The sequence below is a fragment of the Mirounga leonina genome, unplaced genomic scaffold, assembly GCF_011800145.1.
Source record: "Mirounga leonina isolate KUSES-001 unplaced genomic scaffold, KU_Mleo_1.0 Mir_101664, whole genome shotgun sequence".
In the NCBI taxonomy this organism is placed as follows: domain Eukaryota; kingdom Metazoa; phylum Chordata; class Mammalia; order Carnivora; family Phocidae; genus Mirounga; species Mirounga leonina.
The window spans coordinates 3227436-3247088 of NW_023270175.1; the positions used below are offsets into that span (position 1 = coordinate 3227436).

The 19653-nt window shown below is 40.7% G+C and overlaps 1 protein-coding gene across 7 annotated transcripts in view; it reads left to right on the top strand.

Annotated features, from left to right (window-relative positions):
- TMEM164 (transmembrane protein 164) overlaps positions 1–19653 on the top strand; it is a 179075-nt gene that overhangs the window by 53794 nt on the left and 105628 nt on the right. For 6 of the 7 annotated variants that reach the window (XM_035007142.1, XM_035007124.1, XM_035007133.1 and 3 more), the window contains exon 3: positions 11852–11901. The exons of the other annotated variant lie outside the window; for it this stretch is intronic. In XM_035007142.1, coding sequence (XP_034863033.1) covers positions 11852–11901 — 50 coding nt within the window. The remainder of the gene's footprint in view (positions 1–11851; positions 11902–19653) is intronic. 7 annotated transcript variants of the gene reach the window in all.

Here is a 19653-nt window from a genome sequence, read left to right on the forward strand (position 1 = left end):
GGTATGAAGTGGTATGTCCTTGTGGATTTGATTTTCATTTCCCTAATGGCTAATGATATTGAGCATCTTTTCATGAGCGTATTGGCCATTTGGATGTCTTCTTTGGATAAATGTCTATTCAAATCTTGAGCCCGCTTTTAATTGGATTGTTTGTCATTTTATTATTGTGTTTCAAGAGTTTTGTGTATTCTGGATACTAGACGCTTGTCAGAGATAGGATTTGCAAAAATTTTCTCATTCTTTGTGTTGTCTCTTTTCTTTCTTAATAGTGTCCTTTGAATCAGAAGATTTTAATTTTCGTGAAGTCCCATTTAGCTGTTTTTATCTTTTGTTGCTTGGCTTTCTGTGTCACATCTAACAATCCATTGCCAAATCTGGGGTCGTGAAGATTGACTATTATGCTTACTTTTTTTTTTTTTTTGAAGATTTTATTTTTTTATTTGACAGAATGAGAGAGCAGGAGAGCGCAAGCAGTGGGAGCAGCAGAGGGAGAGGGAGAGGCAGGCCCCCCACCGAGCAGGGAGCCTGATGTGGGGCTCCATCCCACGACCCTGGGATCATGACCCAAGCCAAAGGCAGCCGCTTAATTGACTGAGCCACCCAGGGGCCCCTATTATGTTTACTTTTAAAGAGTTTTATAGCTTTTGCTTTTACATTTAGGTCTTTGATTGAATTTGAGTTAATTTTTGCATATGGTTGTGAGGTGGTGAATGGTCTTGGCAGCCTTGTTGAAAATCAGTTGTGTTTATTTTTGGACTTTCAACTCCATTCCACTAGCCTGGGTGTCTATCCTTATGCCAGTACCACACTGTCTTTATTGTTGCTTTGTAGTGAGTTTTGAAATCAAGTCATGTGGGTCCTTCTACTTGTTCTTTTCAACTTGTTTTGGCTATTTGGAGTCCCTTACAGTTCCCTAAGAATTTTAGAATTAGCTTGTCAGTTTCTATAAAGAAGTCAGCTGAGATTCTGATAGTGATTGTGTCGAATTGGTCATCTGAAAATTTTAATGAGGAACATAGCATGATGAGGGCTCTGTTTTAAGAATAAGAACCTGACAATAATGTATGAACTCTAGAGTGAAGGAGGGGAGACGCTGGAGACCTGGGGATCAGATAGGAAATTGTTATAGTAGTTCAAGAAAATGAGAGGGACTAAACTAGGAAAAGATAGTGGGGATAAATGTGAGATATATTGAAAAGGTTGAAATGTCAACATGACAGGACTTGGGGACTGACTACCTGTGGGGGCTGAGGAAGAGGGGTACCATCAAAGATAGCTCCAAAGTTTGAAAATAGGCTAGCCGATTAGATGACAGTACTTTTTAAAGCTGTGTTTTATTCTTTTATTTATTTATTTATTTTTTTGAGAGAGAGTGTGCGCATGCATGTGCATGTTGGGTGGGGCAGAGGGCAGAGGGAGAGGGAGAGAGAAAATCTTAAGCAATCTCCATACTTGGCACAGAGCCCAATGCGGGGCTTGATCTGATGACCTGGAAATCATGACCTGAGCTGGAATCGAGAGTCGGATGCTTAACTGACTGAGCCACCCAGGTGCCCCTAAAATTATTTTTGATTTACAGAAGATTTGTAAAGATATTACAGAAAATTTGTGTATGCCCTTCACTTAGCATCCTTAATGTTAACATCTTGCATAATCATGGTAAAATTATTAACACTGAGAAATTGTTATTGGTGCTCTGAACTGAACTATAGATTTTATTTCAATTTCACCAGTTTTTTCACAAACATCCCTTTACTGTTCCAGGATCCAATCCAGGATCCCACATTATATTTAGTTGTCATGTCTTCTTAGTCTTTTCCGTCCACGACAGTTTCCCATTCTGTCTTTCATTACCTTGACAGTTTGAAGAGCACTGGTAAGTTACTTTGTAAAATTTCCCTAATTTAGATTTACCTAATTTTTTTTCTTGCTTAGATTTGGGCAGTTTGGACAAAAACAGCACAGAAGTGATGCTGTACCCTTCTTGTGTGTCATATCAGGGGGTACACGATGATATGTCTTATTACTGGTGATGCTAACCATGGTCACTTGATCAAGACAGTGTCTGCCAGATTTCTCCCCTATGAAGTTCCTGTTTTTCCTTTGTAATGAACACGTAGCTTGCATGCAAAAGTAATACTTGCGTTACTAATCAGAGTAGCTATCCATGGTTTCTGCCTGTAACAATGATTACTACAGTGTTTGCCTCATGTTGACTTCCTGCTTCCCTCATTCCTTCTGCCTTTGTCAGTTGGAATTCTGCTAGAAGAGTTGTCTCTTCTCTCCCATTCTTTGAGCAGGCAGTTAGAGAGGGAAGAGGTTAGGAAAAGAAGATGACATGTCCACATTTAGACATTGTTAGGTCTGAGGTACTGTGTGACATCTAGACGGAAATATCCAGAAAGCATTTGGTATCTGCATAGAAGCGACAGTTTGAGGTTAAGTGTTGGAGGCAAACACTATTATGCTTTTCCATTTTAGAATTTAGAACCCAGGGTTCAGGGTGGAGACCCGAGGCATAGTGGGAAATAAAACTGGCAAGGCAGTGTGTTGTTGGGGGGGGGGGGCATTGCTGAGGGCCTTCATTACCCTACAAACAGCCTTTGGACTTTGTTCAGCATCTCATCCAAATGCCAATTTAAGATTTATCAGGAGGGAAAGATTGATAGTCAGGTCCTGGTTCAAAATCTGTAGCACTGTGTGCAGCAATTGAGAGCTATTTAATACCCCAAATTAAATAAAATCTAAGTGCCTAAAGAGTTCTACAGGCTACTGGAAAAAAAAAAAAAAAGAGAGAGAGAGAGAGGCATTATCTGGAGTGATTGGCGAGGGCTTTGTGGAGGAAATAGAACTTGCCATGGGCTTGGATGGAGTTCGGAGTGAGAAGAGAAAGGGCATCCAAGAAGGAGGCTATCAATAGCTCGTGCGTATTTTATTCCTTACAGTATGCCAGGCACTGAACTAAGTGCTTTAAGTGTTCAGTCCTCACCTCTACTGTATGAGGTCGTCCCGTTGTAACCCCCATTTGACAGATGAGGAAACTGAGTCTAGAGGGGTTAAGTATCCTCCCCTTTTTGGCAGCTGGAGAAGGGAAGCCAAATAATACAGCAGCACATTGTTATGCAAGCATGGAGTTAGCACAAGCAAAGTTAGATGAACTGGAAACTTAACATGAGCTGTTGCTGATGTAGCTCACAGTAGGGATGGATTTTCTACTGAGATCAGAATAATTATAGCTCTTAGGTATTGAGTGCTAGCTATGCGCTAGGCGTTGTGCCAAGAGCTTTGCTTGCTCTGTCGCATTTGATCCTCTCCAAAACCTCGTGAGACATAGATACTATTTTTGTCCCTATTTTAGAAACGGGAATTCCTCCAGTTTCTTGCCCAAGCTCACTGTGCTGGTGAGTGGCAAAGCCAGCCTGTGAACCCAAGTTTGTTTTGACTCTAAAGCCCATAATCTGAACCACTTAGCAATGCTACCTGTCTTGCTTCCATTCTCTTAATAGGGATGAATTTGCCAGTGGGACCAGAAAGCTTGGTGTTTATGAGCTAAGCTTCTCTGGCTCCTGGCTAGTGCTTGAGTGTGGACGCTACAAAATACACCTCTCTGTGACTCTCATTATTCAGTACCTCAGTGGTTGACCAACCCCATTCATTCTCTTCTAAGGTATAATTCAAGCAGGTTACAATCTGGTCTTTGAAGTCTGGGAACCATTCTGGTTTTAAGATGACCTTATAACCTTTTAAATCCATTTTATGTTGATTCTAAAACCCAACTCTTTATGACCCTTATTTCCCTTTTTTCTAAACTCTTGAGAGAAGGCTCTCTTTTTGTAACTTCTTTACACTGACAAAAGTGGTAATTTCTCAGAAAGAGGTAAGCAGAAGGAGTTAATGGAAGGACAGAGGGTGGGCATTTAACCAAAGGCTTCTTGGAGAAAAATATGCTTAATTTTGTATTTGAAGGGTAAATAGGGATTGGCCAGAAAATTTAAGGTGAGAAGGCCATTCTGGAAGAGTGAATCATATTAGCACTAGGGATTGAAATTTTAAAAATAAAATCACGAAAATATTAGGAAAATAGTAGGTGACTCTTCTATAATTCCAGGGTCGTAAGATTTTTAAACATGACATCAAAGACAGAAGCCATAAAGGAAATGACAATTATGCCTGATTACATAAAGATAAAGAAGTTTCTGTATATCAAAAAACTAACATAAGCAAAGCTACAACAGTGACATCCTGGGGAAAATATTTGCAATAAATATCAAATTATCTGTATTAAATGTCATTAAAGCATAAATGGTTCTTACAGCCCAGTAAGAAAAAGAACATACCAATTGTAAAATAGGCAAAGGCCAAAGATGGTCACATCCCCAAAGAAGACATACAGCTGTCCAAAAAACAAGTTAGAAAATAGTCAAACATTTTTGGTCATTTGAAAACATGCCAAATGAAGGAGTAAGTTGTATGTTTGTGTTATTGGGGTGGAAAATAATCTTCTTTCCACTCTTCTTTCTTGGCAGAGACCCCGCCCCCCCATAATAAAAGACCAATTAGCAGGAGAGAAAAACAAATGGAAGTTTGGTAGCATGTGCACCTCCCGCAGACATGGGAGGGACCCAGGAAAATTGAGTAACTCCCCAAAATGGCCTAAGCCACCACCTTAAATACCATCTCTAGCCTAGAGACAAAAGGAAGACATTGGGTGGTAGGGGTAGGGTAGGGCAGAAGGCCAGTTATGGGAGGGGACCAGGAAAAGCATGGTAATCAAGGGTAAGGTCATTATGAAGGTTGAGGTCAGTGTCTTCTCTATTGATAAGAGTGTCTAGAGTTTGAGTCATCCTTTTCTTGGTACAGAGGGGGAGCCATTCTTACACATGGAGATTTTCTTTATAAATGTAAATGTGTCCTACAAAAGGGTAACTTCTACTCACTTTTCAGAGCTTCTCCCATGTCTGCTGGTGTGTGTGTGCGTGTGTGTGTGTGTGTGTGTGTTTTAAATAACGAGCCTAAAATAATCCTTATGCCAAAGAGACATATTTCAGGGTGGCAAATTCTGCTCCCATTCCATGTTTTGCCTTTTAAACAGGTTGTAGCAGAAACACATTATCATATGTTGCTGGTGGGAGTATAAATTCAAAGAAATTTTCTCGAAGGCAGTTTAGAATTATAGGTTAAAAGCCTTAAAATGTATATTCCCTTTGAAGACCTAGAAATTCTCCTTGTATAAATGTAGACTAAGGAAATAGTAAAGGATCTGAAAATTTAGACATAACAACATGTGCAGTAGGAGGAGATTGGTTGAGTAAATTGTTGCATATCTATATAATTGAATGAAATTGAGCAATTAGAAAATGAGGTTGTAGAAGTGTGTTTATCAACATGGAGTATGTTCAAGGTACAATTTGGCACAAAGCATGAGGCTTCCAGGCTGAAGGACATAGACAGGGTCTGGAGCAGTCAAAGCCTTGCCTGCCATGCTTAAGGAGCTTGGGCTTTTTCCACAGATACTGACAAGTCATTGTAGGATTTTAAATGGCAGATCAGAATGGTGTTTTAGGTAGATCTTTCTAACAGCAGTGTGCATGGAGGTGGGAGACCAGTGAAGAGATTATCTCAGTGGTCCAGGGAGAGAGGATGTGGGTCCAAGGGTATGATCATTAGTGAATAGAGCCTAGAACAGACTTCGGGCAGTCCAAGGAATGGATCTTCTCTATGGTTGGTAATGGTTATAAGCCCTCGGGAATCCCCAAATTGCTGTGTACCATCATAGGAGGTAGGACCAGGAGAACTAGAACTGGAGGACTGGGCCTGAGAAGACTGTGTACCAGGCCAAACACCACTCCCCTGGTCCTCTCTCATGGTTTTTGTTTCGTTTAGTTTTCCCACCCTCTTCACTGATTTACCTGGCTAGTCCCTCATTTAGGATGGTCTTGGCAACTGGCCCTTCTTCCAGATTACATTGCCATAGTACCAACACTTCCTCCTGTGAACAAAAATTAATCTTACTTAGGTGTCATGAAGATGGGGGTTTATCAGATCTAATGTTGGGGTGAAACAGTTGATGGGAGACTGGACAGTGATGCCAGTGAACTTGGAGCTGATGTAACTGTGGGAACAGGAAGGAGGACAAGTGATGTCGGAGAGGCATTTGGAAAGAGCTGAATTTACAAATTGCCAGTGTTAAAGAACAAAATTCAACAGGGTAAATTTGAAGATCTAATTGACTTTATTAAGAGATTCATGGGGCGCCTGGGTGGCTCAGTTGGTTAAGCGACTGCCTTCGGCTCAGGTCATGATCCTGGAGTCCCTGGATCGAGTCCCGCATCGGGCTCCCTGCTCGGCAGGGAGTCTGCTTCTCCCTCTGACCCTCCCCCCTCTCATGTGCTTTCTCTCTCAAATAAATAAAAATCTTAAAAAAAAAAAGATTAAAAAAAAAAAAGAGAGATTCATGAGTCAGGAAGCATCCCATCTAGCAAGGGGAGGGGGGAGTTGTACAAAACGCTTGGTTTTTATGGGAAGTAGGGTGGGGCAAGGAAGTTATTAGCAAAGAAGAAAAAAAGAAAAGATTGTTTCAGGCAAGGTCACCTTCCCTTAGCGAGAAGGGCAGAGGTTCTTATTAGGTGGATTTCATCATCTTCCTTTGGGGAATGGAGTACTTAGTTGGTGCTGACCAGAAAATTCCAGATTGATTGGCTTAAAATTCTACTGGGGGCGTTGAAACTGCAATTAAGTCTTGGTTTGTTACCTTGGGGGTGAGTGACTCCACCTTGGGCCTCTGGCTTTCTTCTAGCAAGGAGAACCTTGAAGTAGTACAGGGAGCTTTCCTGGGGAATCTGAGAGGGTATGGTTTTGAACAGAACCTGTGCATTTTTTCCCCTCCATTTTTAAGGATCCGAGGAGTATCAGAACCCAGCAGACCTGGTTTTGAATGAGGTGGGTTGGAGCTAAGATGAGTACGTCTTCAGGGAATGCTAGACTCTGCAACCCATCTATGTAAACTTAATTTGCTGCCAGTTTGGTTGCGTTTGGAGAGGTCTTGCATTGTAGTGACTAGATCCTGTGAGCTCTGTGGTGGTATAGATGTGGGGCCATTGGGTCAAGGGGCAGGGCTAGAGTCTAAAGAAGATAAGCCGTCATGAGGTGTGGACCATGTCAGGTGTGAGGTGGAAAGTGTGTTGAACTGGGAGTTGAACGGATCTGGGTTCTTGTTGGAACCTTTTCCCTTAGGTTCCTTCATCTGCAAAGTGGAATTTAATAGCAAGGCCCCTCTCATCTCTGCAAACGACTGGAGAGTAGAAGTGCTTTGTAGCACATCTCTCTGTTACCACTTGTCCTTGTACTTTTCTTCAGGTGCTGAACTGGGCAGATTTCAGCATGAATACAGAAGCGCCAGCTTGGTGCTGGGATATGCTCAGATACATTCCCCTCTTCCTACTGTCCTTGTTTGCACTTCTAAGTGTCCTTTCTTCCCACCCTATTTGCAACTGAAGGGATGGTTTAGCTTTCCATCTGCTGGTCTAAAACATGCTACCAAAATTTGGAGGTGGATGGCATCCCAGCAAGGAAGAAAGCAGGGATGTTCAAGCCAAGGCTAGGGGCCGTCGGGCCTCTGAATTAAAATGTTATTTTCACATGGCTTCTTTGGTTAACAGTGATTGTGGATGTGGCTCCAGCATGCTAGGGCAGAGAGGTTCAATGTCATAAATCTTTGAAGTTCCTGAGGGAGGCCATGAGTTTACCGGAAATGGAATATGATGAACTTGAGGTCTTTTTTCAGATCTGCTGATTCGATATGTCTACATGTATCTGATTTAAAGGTTGCTCAAAGAAGATACCCTCTATCTTGGTGATGGGAATAGACACACCAGATGAGAAAGGCCAAAGTGTTGATTAGAGTGGCTTGGCCACGTGAAACTAACTGTTGGAAAACTCAGTTAGGGTCAAAACTAGATTGATTAGCTGCCTCAAAAGAAATTAGACCCATCATTGGTTGGGGCTGGAGGATTCGCTCCCTTTAGTAGGTTTCTGGGTTTTTGGCATAGGGCTGTCATGAATCAGAGCCAGCCAAATGGAGCAGTTATAGGGGAATCTGCCCCAAGAATCTGCTCATCTCTCCTTGGCTGTGGGAAAAGTAAGAATTAACTGTGGGGCTCAGTGTAGTATTTTTGCTTCTTTGTTTAGCATGTTAGCATGAAGTATCTTGGCTATTCCAGAATCTCAGGAAGGCTGCTGTCATGGCTCTTAGGTGACTCCAGAAATATTGAGGACCTTTCCAAGGTGGTTGGGGACCCCTGTCTGCTCTCTGTATACTGTAGCTTGTGAGAGTGTAGCCTTTGAGGGGCCTGATGCTGGGTAACTGAGTGCAACCTCCAACTTGATCCCTTGTTTAAGGTAACTTTACTGCTGGGTCAGCGGTAGAGAATACCAGCTTTGTTTCTTTCCTTCTTGGATTGCTCCTGAGGGGTGGGGTGGGGAGTAGGGATAAATTAATGTTTGGATGATTGAGAGTCCAAATTGACAGTCCTTGTCCCAAGCCATTCAGGTCAGATGTATTTCAGAAGTCAGAAATTTTTGGATTTCAGAAAGGTAATACAGGGGCACCTGGATGGCTCAGTTTGTAGAGCACTTGACTCTTGATCTCGTGGTTATGAATTCAAGCCCCATGTTGGGTGTAGAGCTTACTTAAAAAAATCAGAAAGTAATACAGTGAATGTGGAATATTTTATATATACTCCCAGTGGGATCTGGGGTAACATCCTATAATCAAAAGATTATTATTATCATTATTATTATTATTCTTTTAAAGATTGATTTATTTTAGAGAGAGAGATTGAGAAAGAGAGCATGAGCAGGGGGAGGGGCAAGGGTAGAGGGAAAGATAGAATCTCCAGCACACTCCCTGCTGAGCCAGAGGAGCCTGACGTGGAGCTCAATCTCACGACCCCCGAGATCATGACCTGAGCTGAAATCAAGAGTCAGATGCTCAACCGACTGAGCCACACAGGTGCCCCTAAAAGATATTATTTTTTATGGAAGCCATATGAATACTCATCATAAGTGGAATAAATAAGTCCATAAATAGTCTCAGCTCAGTTCAAGTCATACTTGCTACCAAATTAGCTTTGAAAAAAACCCAACTTCCGGTTTTTAGAGCTTTTTAGATTTGGTGATTACCAGTGAAGGATTATGGGCCTGTAATTGTCATTGATTTTGCACTATTAATCAAATTGATCCACAGGGGGAAAGGCTCGTTCTTGGTGGATATTTCCTTGGCTGGGTTCTCTAATCAGGTATTTTGCGGGTAATGGACTCCTGGCCACATTCCTTTCAAGACCCTTTCTCTTTTCCATTCTTCTTTCTCTTCCTCTTGGTAGGGATTCAAGCAGGTGTCTTTCTTTGTAATGATTTTCCTTATAGTGCCCTTTATTTCTAAATGTAGATTTTGAGAGAACCGAAGAGCCAAATGCTAAAGAATATACACATGACAGAGCCAAACAAGTGCGTAATGCAGATTACTTATTTTTTTAAAGATTTTATTTATTTATTTGATAGAGAGATAGAGAGCACAAGTAGGCAGAGCTTGCAGGCAGAGGGAGAGGGAAAAGCAGGCTCTCAGCTGAGCAGGGAGCCCGATGTGGGGCTGGGTCCCGGGACCCTGGAATCATGACCTGAGCCAAAGGCAGCCGACTTAACTAACTGAGCCACCCAGGCGCCCCATAGCAGATAACCTATTTTAATAAATGCTCACAGCAAGATAGGGACACACATCAATGACTTTGTAAACCACACCATTAAATCACTGTAGAGGAAGGAACTCCACAAATATGAGTTTCATTCTTTCATTAATCCTTAGTCCTGTTGAATGTCTCTGACTCCTATAGTAGTCCAGGCCAAGGTCAAACAGTCATCATATCTGGCTGCCAGGAGTGGTTGAATCTCCTGGGGCATTTGTTAAACATGCAGATTGCTGGAGTCCCAGACTTTTGAGGTCAGCATTCCTAATGGGGGAGCCCAGGAATCTGCATGTTCAACCAGTTGCTCTGAAGGGGTTTCTTTGTCTCCCTTGAGAACCAGTGCTTTGATGAAGGTCATACAGATGCAGTTTTTCTATAACCCAGGCCTAGGTCAAACCAAGTAGCATGGAACTGATTTGACTCTTAGAAGGACAAGGTTCTTCTTGTTTGGTTTGCTCTGGGGAGGAGAATAGAAGAGTTAGAACTACCTGGTCATGGTCAAGCCAATCAAATGTGGGGGAGGAAAAATAATTTTCCCTCTGCCCTTCTAGGTTCTTTTTTTTTTTTTTTTTTTTTTTGGAAAGAAAGATTCCATTTATAGGTTTATTTATTTTTTAAAGATTTTATTTATTTAATTGAGAAAGAGAGAATGAGAGACAGAGAGCACGAGAGGGAAGAGGGTCAGAGGGAGAAGCAGACTCCCCGCCGAGCAGGGAGCCTGATGTGGGACTCGATCCCGGGACTCCAGGATCATGGCCTGGGCCGAAGGCAGTCCCTTAACCAACTGAGCCACCCAGGCGCCCCCTTCTAGGTTCTTGACTGAGACCTCCCCCCCTTCCCGACAATGTAATAAAAGACCAGTTAACAGGAGAAAAACAAATGGAGGTTTAATAGTATGTATACCTCCTGCAGACATGGGAGAGACCCAGGAAAATTGAGTAACTCCCTGAAGGCCCAAGCCACCACCTTAAATACCATCTCTAGCCTAGAGGCAAAAGGAAGACATTGGGTGGTAGGGGTAGGGTAGGGCAGAAGGCCAGTTATGGGAGGGGACCAGGAAAAGCATGGTAATCAAGGGTAAGGTCATTATGAAGGTTGAGGTCAGTGTCTTCTCCATTGATAAAAGTGTCTAGAGTTTGAGTCATCCTTCTTTTCCTGGTATGGGGGGTGGGGCATTCTTACAAATGGAGATTTCCCTTAGGATTGTAAATGTCTCCTACAAAAGGGTAACTTCTCACTTTTCAGTGCTTTTCCTATGTCTATTGTTTCTTAAAAAAATAATCAGCCTAAAATAACCCTTATGCCAAAGAGACATATTTCAGGGTGGCAAATTCTGCTCCCCTTCAAAATCAAAGGGAGGCTTGGAGCCTGGGCATGGCAATATTGGTAGGGTTGCTAGATAGAATGCAGGAGGCCCAGTTAAATTTGAATTTCGGATAAACAATGAATAATGTTTTTATATAAGTATATCCTAAATATTGCATGGAACATACTTACACAAAAACATTATTCGCTGTTTATCTGAAATTCAAATTTAACTGGGCGTCCTGTGTTTTTATTTGCTAAATCTGGCAGTGCTGGGTATTGATTAACCCACCCTTCCCCGTGGGAGGCAAACCAGATGGCATTTATGTACTTGGTCCCATTCATGGAATACATTTTTGTTTGTGTTGGGTTAAAAGCTTCTCAGACTGGCTACTATATCATATTGATGTTGAAGGGTTGAAAAATTGAGTCTTGTTCTAGAGGTTAAGAGGAAATGTTCTAGAGGCAAAAAAAAGGCCTAAGAAAGGCTTTTTCCATCTTGCCCCCAAACACTCCTTCACTCTCTATCCCTCTCCCTCTCCCCCACTGTATCTCTCTCTCTCTCTCTCTCACACACACACACACACACACAAACAAATGTCCACACACCTAGATGCCTGTGCAAACAGAAACACGTTTGGAAAACCACCTGCTTGCCTTTTTAAGTTTTTATATTGCATTTTTCATGTTAGAGTTTGGTTATTTATTATTACTATTATCATTTTACTGTTGTTATTGAAGTAACATTGTCTAACCGTGTCCAGTACTGCTCTTGATAACCATACTTAACTCTTTTTTAATTGCAGATCTTTCTCCTGGCCTGCCCTCCATGTCCTGGGGCTATCGTCGTCTTCAAGTAAGGGAAAATTGGTTTTTGCTCTGTTGCCATTGCTATTCCGAATGTTCTGTCTTTGTGATAACCAAGGGTGATGAGCACATTGATGTGAACATCTTGGGCCTGCCCCCGCTTTGTCTCTGGGCTTCCCAAGGAACAAAAGTCTGTGAGGCCCAGTGAAACATGGGGATATTATATGCGGAGATTTGGCTTTGGTCAAGCCCTGACAAGTCCTTTTTAGTGAGTGTTTGTGGTGGTGGTTTATGGCCAAGTCCTGCTCCCTTGGAAGGTTGCTGGCTTCCTGCAGTTTCTCTCGAGAGCATGCTGGGGGCCACATGCTGGGGGCCACGCGTGGCTTCCCTCCTCTCAAGAATCATTGCCCTGTGGTCCTGCTGCTTCCCTGAGGAGCTGATTCTTCACTTTGAAGACCTTTGTTCTTACGTTTCCGTGGTTTTTTTTTTTTTTTTCCCTTAAAGTGCAAATTAAAGTGAGGGGAAGAAAAAAATCACCTTTACAAGTCCTGACTTTCTTAAAAATAGCAAGCATCAAATCCATTAAAGTGTACTGCAGGCAAATCATGTTTATCTGAAGGCAAGTTTGCTTAAAGGAAATTCTCAAGAGTCCCAGAACCCTCCTTTTAACCACAAGTTGTGACCATCTCGCTTATCAAGCCTTTTTATTGGAGTTGCTAATGAGCAGCTAAATTGACCAAATTAATTCCATCTCTTTCCCCCTTCCCCGGCCCCCATTTTGGAGCTGTTCCTGAGCAGAGGAGACAGGAAGTGAGGGGCCCAGCAGATCCTTGGGTAATCGAAGAGTGGTGTAAATGGCTTTCTGATTTACTTAAGTCATTAAAGTGTTAGATAGGGGGAAATATACCCCATTTGCTGCTTCTAACAGCTCCTTGGAATAGCCACTTAGTCTCTTGCCTTAGGTGAGTAACTTTCTGCTGGATGAGGGCAAATGGATCCTGATTTCATATATCTTGTACTTGAAAAGCTCCTAAGCGGAAGGCTATTTAACCGTTTCCCTCCTTTCACTTCCCAAAATGAGCTCTATTTTTCAGTGTAATGTTTTAAAGTAACATTTATTGGTTTTATTTCATAATTATTAAAGTAACAATTCTCATTAGAGGAAATACAGAGACACACAAAAAAGAAAATAAACATCACCCTTAATCTACCACCAAGAAATAATTTTGGTTACTGCTTTTTTTTTTTTTTCTTACGAAGCAGAGATCATATTTAGGATTCTTACTGTATCTTTTCTAAATTTAACTCAATTTGTATATATGTGTATGCATATGAAAATACATAAACATGACTGCGAAATTTCTTTTTTTTTTTTAGAGTGGTTCTATTTTTTTTCTTTTGTCCTTGTTTTGTTTGACTCCTACCTCTGCCTTTCCACACCTGCAGGTTACCAAACCAGTATATATCCTTCCAGATTTTTCTCCACGCTCATTAGGTGTACACACATGCACAGGGATTTTGGAATGTTTTACTGTTGTTGTTCACTGCTTGTTTTACAAAAATAGAATCTCATATATACTGCAATACATCTTGCTTTTTCACGCAACAGTATCTCACGGGGATCTATCAAAGTTTATTGGTATACCTTATTCCTTTACAAAGCTGCAAAATATTTCATGGATGCACAACTTAGCCATTCTTCTCATTCCTTTTTAAGATTTTATTTTTAAGTAATCTCTCTGCTCAACATGGGGCCCGAACCTCTGACCCTGAGATCAAGAGGCCTGTGGTCCACTGGCTAAGCCAGCCAGGTTTTCCTAGCTCTTCTTCTATTCGTGAATGTTTATATTCATGCTTTCCATATTGCTGCCATTATAATCAATGCTGAAATCAACATCATTGGGCATATGCCCTTAAATACTGGTGCTTTCAATTTATACATACACACACACACACACACACACGAATGTTTACATATAAATATACATATTTATGTTAATAGATATTTCCATACTGATATACAAAAATAGGCTGTTACAATTCACTTTCCCCGTTTGTATGTAATATATGAGATTATTCTTTTCTTCATATCCATACCAGCATAAGGTGTTATGATTCTTTTATAATTTTTGACAACTTAATGCATACATTTCCTTGGCTACTAATGAATTTCAGTATTTTTTTATCCAATTAAATTTGTTTTTTGAATTGTCTGTTCATACCATCTGCCCCTTTCTTATGGGTTGCTTAGGTTTTCTTAATTTGTAAGACTTCTTTGTATATTTTGGATATTGGCCCTTTGTCTATCAGCATTATTATAGATATTTTTCCCAAATCTGTATGTGCTGACTTGGCTGATGGTATATTTTTCTGTGTTTTTTTTTACATTTTTTCATATTCAAATATGATTACTTTCTTACAGCTTCTGGATTCCCAGTTTTAGTTAAGATGATTTTCTTAAAGATGGCTAACTAGTTGTGCTAGCATGATATATTACATAATCCCTACTTTCCCCTGTGAACTGAACTACCATTTTTGTCACCTATTAAACTTTTTATATATGAGGATCCATGCAAGGATTCTCTATTCTGTCCCATCTGTTTGTCTGTTTGTGCACTCAAATCATGTTGATTTGATTACATTAGCTTAAAAAATATTTTTCTTGTCTATTCATCGGCATTTTTTTTCTTACATGTAAATTTGAAGATCACTTTTATTCAGCCCTCCCCACCAGCCCTATTTGGATTCTAATTAGAATTGCATTAAATGTATATTTCAGTTTCTGTGAGAACTGATGTTTTAAAATCATGTAGCTCTTTTAATCCAAGAAATGGTATTTTTTTCCATCTGTTCAGATCTCGTTTTATGCCTTTCTTGATACATTTATTCCTGAGGAATTAATAGCTTTTCTGTCCGAGTTGAATATTGCTCACCTTTCCATTCCTAAGTGCTTCTTGCTAGACTAGAAAAAGGTTATTGATTTTAACAGTAGTCCTCATATCTAGCCATCTTCTCTTGTTAGTTTTGGTAAAATTTATTTTTATTTTATTCTGTCTTTCCGATGGTTACACCAGTAATTTTCTTCGGTTTTTTTCTTTTGCTTGAAACTCAGAGTGAAATAAAAATGGAGCTGGTGGGCCACTGTGTCTAAATGGATTTTAAATGGAGATTGTTTCTCCATATTTGCTGTTGGTGTTGGTTAAATAGCCCTATTACATGAGAGTTTCCACATGTACTTAGAGATATTTTCAAAGAAAATGGTTCCTGCATTTTATCAAATGCTTTTTCATGTCTGTTGAGTATGGGTTTTTTTTTTTTTTTTTTCTGTTTAAGTTTTTGATACAGTGAGTTATGTGGATAAATTTTCTGGTTTCCAATTACTCTTATATACTGACGTAAGTCCTGCTGGTCACAGTATATTATTTTGATGCATTGCTGGATTCCATTTGTCAATCCTTTGTTTAGAACCCTTGCTTCAAAATTCATATGTGAGATGGGAGTCATTTTTTGGGATTCTTTTCATCAGGTGTAAGGATTAAAATGGAATTGCAGAGCACTTCTTTTTCTCTGGCCTGGAATAATTTAATTACCCTTAGAAATTACATGTTAATTTTTTTTACTTTTTTAAAAATTATTTTTCTTTCCTTTCTTTTGTTGTTGTTGTTTTTAGAAATTATGTGTTTTTTGTTTTTTTTTAAAGGTCAGGTAAAACTCAACTGTGAAGCTCCTCTGGTCCTAGTGCCTTTTTCAGTTGGTATACCCTTAACCACCTTTCCAGTGTCTTCTATGGTAATTCATCTATTCAGATCCTTGGGTCAATTTTGGTCATTTATCATTTACTGGGGAGTTACCTGTTTCTTCTGAGTTTTCAGATTTGTTGCCATGAATTCAGTGGAACATGTAGTAGTCTCTTATTTTATAATTTTAAAAACTCTCTCCTCATCTGTAGTCATGTCTTCTTTCTTGGGTTTAATCTTGTCTGTTTTTGTGTTTTCATTATTTATAGTTTTAGTCAGGTTAGTAAGTACTTGATCTATTTTTGGTTGCTTTATAGAACCTGGTTTTGGAGATATATATATATAGTTATATATCTACACGGTCAAAAGGTGTGTATTTATTCCTTTCCCTTTTGCCTTCTTTAATCCTCATTTTCTATTCTGCTTTATTTACTTAATATCATGTTTTCCCCCATTTTATTACAAACTCATCAACCACATCATTTTAAAATTAAACTTTCTATATTTTGAGATAATTATATAATATAATGAATATGATATCATAATACAGATGCAGTTGTAAGAAGACTACAGAGAGATCCTATGTACCCTTCACTTAGTTTCCTCCAGTAGTAACTTTTGCAAAACTGTACTAAAATGTGACAACCAGGATATTGACATTGGCACTGTCAAGGTATAGAACAGTTCCATCACCATGAGGGTCTTCCCTGTTGCCCTTTTATTTTTTAAAAAAATTTTTTAAAGATTTATTTATGAGAGAGAGAGAGAGAGTGAGCATGAGCAGGAGGGGCAGAGGGAGAGAGAATCTTAAGCAGACTCTGTGCTGAGTGTGGAGCCCAACGTGGGGCTCGATCTCATGACCCTGAGATCACGACCTGAGCTGAAACCAAGAGTTGCATGTTTAACTGACTGCGCCACCCAGGCGCCCTCCTGTTGCCCTTTTAGAGCCACTCTCATTACTCTCCCACCTGTATCCTGTCCCTGACCCCTGACAACTCATCTGTTCTCCATGTTTGAACCTTTGTTATTTCAAGAATGCTATATAAAGGGCGCCTGGGTGGCTCAGTTGGTTAAGCGACTGCCTTTGGCTCAGGTCATGATCCCGGAGTCCCGGGATCGAGTCCCACATCTGGCTCCGGCTCAGCGGGGAGCCTGCTTCTCCCTCTGACCCTATCCCCTCTCATGGTGTTTCTCTCTCTCTGTCAAATAAATAAAAATAAACAAAATCTTTAAAAAAAAAAAAAAGAATGCTATATAAATGGAATCATATAGTATGTTACCTTTGGGATTGGCCTTTTTTTTTAACTTATAATTCCTTGCAGATCCATCCAAGTTTTTACCATACACCTAATTTTTCATGGGTGCATACTATTCCACTGTGTTGAATTACGACAGGCAGTGTGAAGTTAAAAAGCAGTATTTTAGAAAATAGTTCTCAAGATAATAACTCCACCTTACTTTAGTATAGGTCCTTACTGTTTTCAAAGTACTTTGTCTTAAACGAGCTCATCTAATCCTTCAAATAATGCTGTGAGATAGGGACTATGTTATTCATACTACAAATCAAGCAGTTGGGGCCAAGAGGTATTGGATAGCTTGCCTAACATTACAGGGTGGCAGAACCAGGATTCCCTTCTTCCTTTCCTGCTAATGCTCATAATCAGGTTTACTGTGTGCCTAGGCATGGGGGGAAATACTTAGCATGGATTATCACATTTAATTCTTCCAACAAACCTATGTGGGTGGCAGAAATGGTATCCCCAGTTACATCAAGGAAACGGAGGCTCGGGAAGTTGAAGTGACCTCAGTGTTTTCTGCTATTTTGCTGTTCTGTTATTATTTTAGGAGGTAGAACCATGAAGCATCCTATTGAACACTCACAAATCTCAGTGTACACAGATGGGCACCATTGTGGTCTTTATGCCAGTATGTTCTGGAGGTTGCATTGACTAGCTCTGTATACCCATCTCTTGTTTTTTCTATTGGTCCTTTGCTGTGCCAGCCAAGCATGAGTTTGTCTGCTTCCCAGCTAAGCAGGGGCTGGCGTGTTCTTCTTGGAGGCGTGCCCAGACGCCGCAGGAAAGGGGTATGGTGTGCCCAGGAGGCCGCATGCCCCATGCTGGGCATGGGCTGGCAAGTCTTTTTGGGGTGGGGAGGGGGCGGGATTCTCCACAGGGTTCCCATGGTGTACTTGACAAGAGGGAATGGCAGCTCCCCAGTGTTCTGGCTGGGTCCCAGAGTGCTTCATTTATGTGCCCCTCAGTTGACATGCGACTGGCTAAGTCTGCAGCTAAGAAAGGCTTTCTCAGCAGCAAGCATGTATGCAGAGGATGGAACTGAGGTCAGCAGGGGTTGCTACCTGGCCTACCATCACAGCAACCTTGGGCACGGTGCTCTTTTGATCGCCAGTATCTCTAACTCCTAGAATTCCAGCCTGGCAAGCTTTTGGCTTCTGAAGGTTTCTACTCCCTTCTCTTCTTGGCTCCTCATCTCTGTGGATGCTCGTATAGCAGCACCCGAATTGCTTGTTGTGTTGTGTGTGGACTTGCAGGACTGTTCTCTGTCTCTTTGAATCTGAGCCATTTTCTTTTTACTCATTTTGGCTGTTTTGAGTGGTTCTTCCCTGAAGAGCCATATCCCGGTACCTTCGATATCCAGGCCACAGAATTCTTCCTCTCACTCAGGTTTGAGCAAAAGCCGTATATTCTTAGAGACCCTTCTGTGTGTACTATCCTGCTACGAACTTCAAAAAAAATTACCTGTCTCAATCACCTTGATCGCACATACCCAGTCCCATATGAACCAGCCTGCCTCGCAGGTTTGTAATTAATTAATTAATTAATTGAAGTATCATTGACATATTATATTGGTTTCAGGTATATAACATAGTGACGCAACAATTATGTATATTACAAATGCTCACCGGGGTTAAGTGTAGTTACCATCTGTCACCATACAGAGTTATTACAGTAGTATTGACTATATTCCCTATGCTGTACTTTTCATCCCTGTGACTTTTTTATTTTGTAACTTCAAGTCTTTACCTTTTCATCTCCTTCACCTCTAGTGCCTATCCCCCTACCCTCCTCCACTCTGGCAGCCACCAGTTTATTCTCTGAATTTATGAGTCTGCTTCTGATTTTTTTTTTTTTTGGTTTGTTTCTTTGTTTTGCTTTTTAGATTCTACATGTAAGTGCAGTCATATGATATTTGTCTTTTTCTGACTGACTTATTTCATTTAGCATAATACCCTCTAGGTCCATCTGAGTTGTTGCAAGGGGCACGATTTCATTCTTTTTGATGGCCGAGTAACACTCCGTTGTCTATATAGACTGTATCTTCTCTATCCATTCATCTATTGATGGATCACAGGTTCTTGATACATAAGACACCCATTTTCAAACCTAAGGGAGTGGAGGGAGGGCCTTGTTACAGCGTAGCCAGGTACTCCACAGCTCATCCCACCCATCTTACTCGTGCGTTCTCCTTTTCCTTCTCCTTGCCATTTTCCTCAGTTTTCTTCCCTTCAAATTTCATTATAGAAAATCCCAAACCTATATATATTATGCCAGTTACTCATTGTATATTTTCCTCTCTGAATTGTCACTTCATGTTCTCTGCCCAGTTATTACATAGGGGTATTTCTCTTCTTGTTGATCTGCATGAATCATCCATATATAGAGTATTAATCCTTTATCAACTTTGCAGGAAGTGTTTTCCCCCGATTGTATTCTAACTTGTTGATCATGCTTCTGATATACAGTTGACATTTTTGTTGGACAAATTGATTGGTTTCCAAGCTGCCTTCAGACCATGGTAATTTCTTCTGGTGTTTTTACGCCTGAGAAGTTTTCCCCTTTAAAGATCAGGTAGACAATCTGGTTTTTTTGTTTTTTGTTTTTTCATTTATTTTTAGAGAGAGAAAGAGAGAAAGAGCAGGGGGAGGGGCAGAGGGAGAGGGAGAGAAAGAATTTCAAGCAGACTCCACGCTGCGTGTGGAGCCAACACGGGGCTCGATCTCACAAGCCCGAGTTCATGACCTGAGCTGACATCAAGAGTCAGAC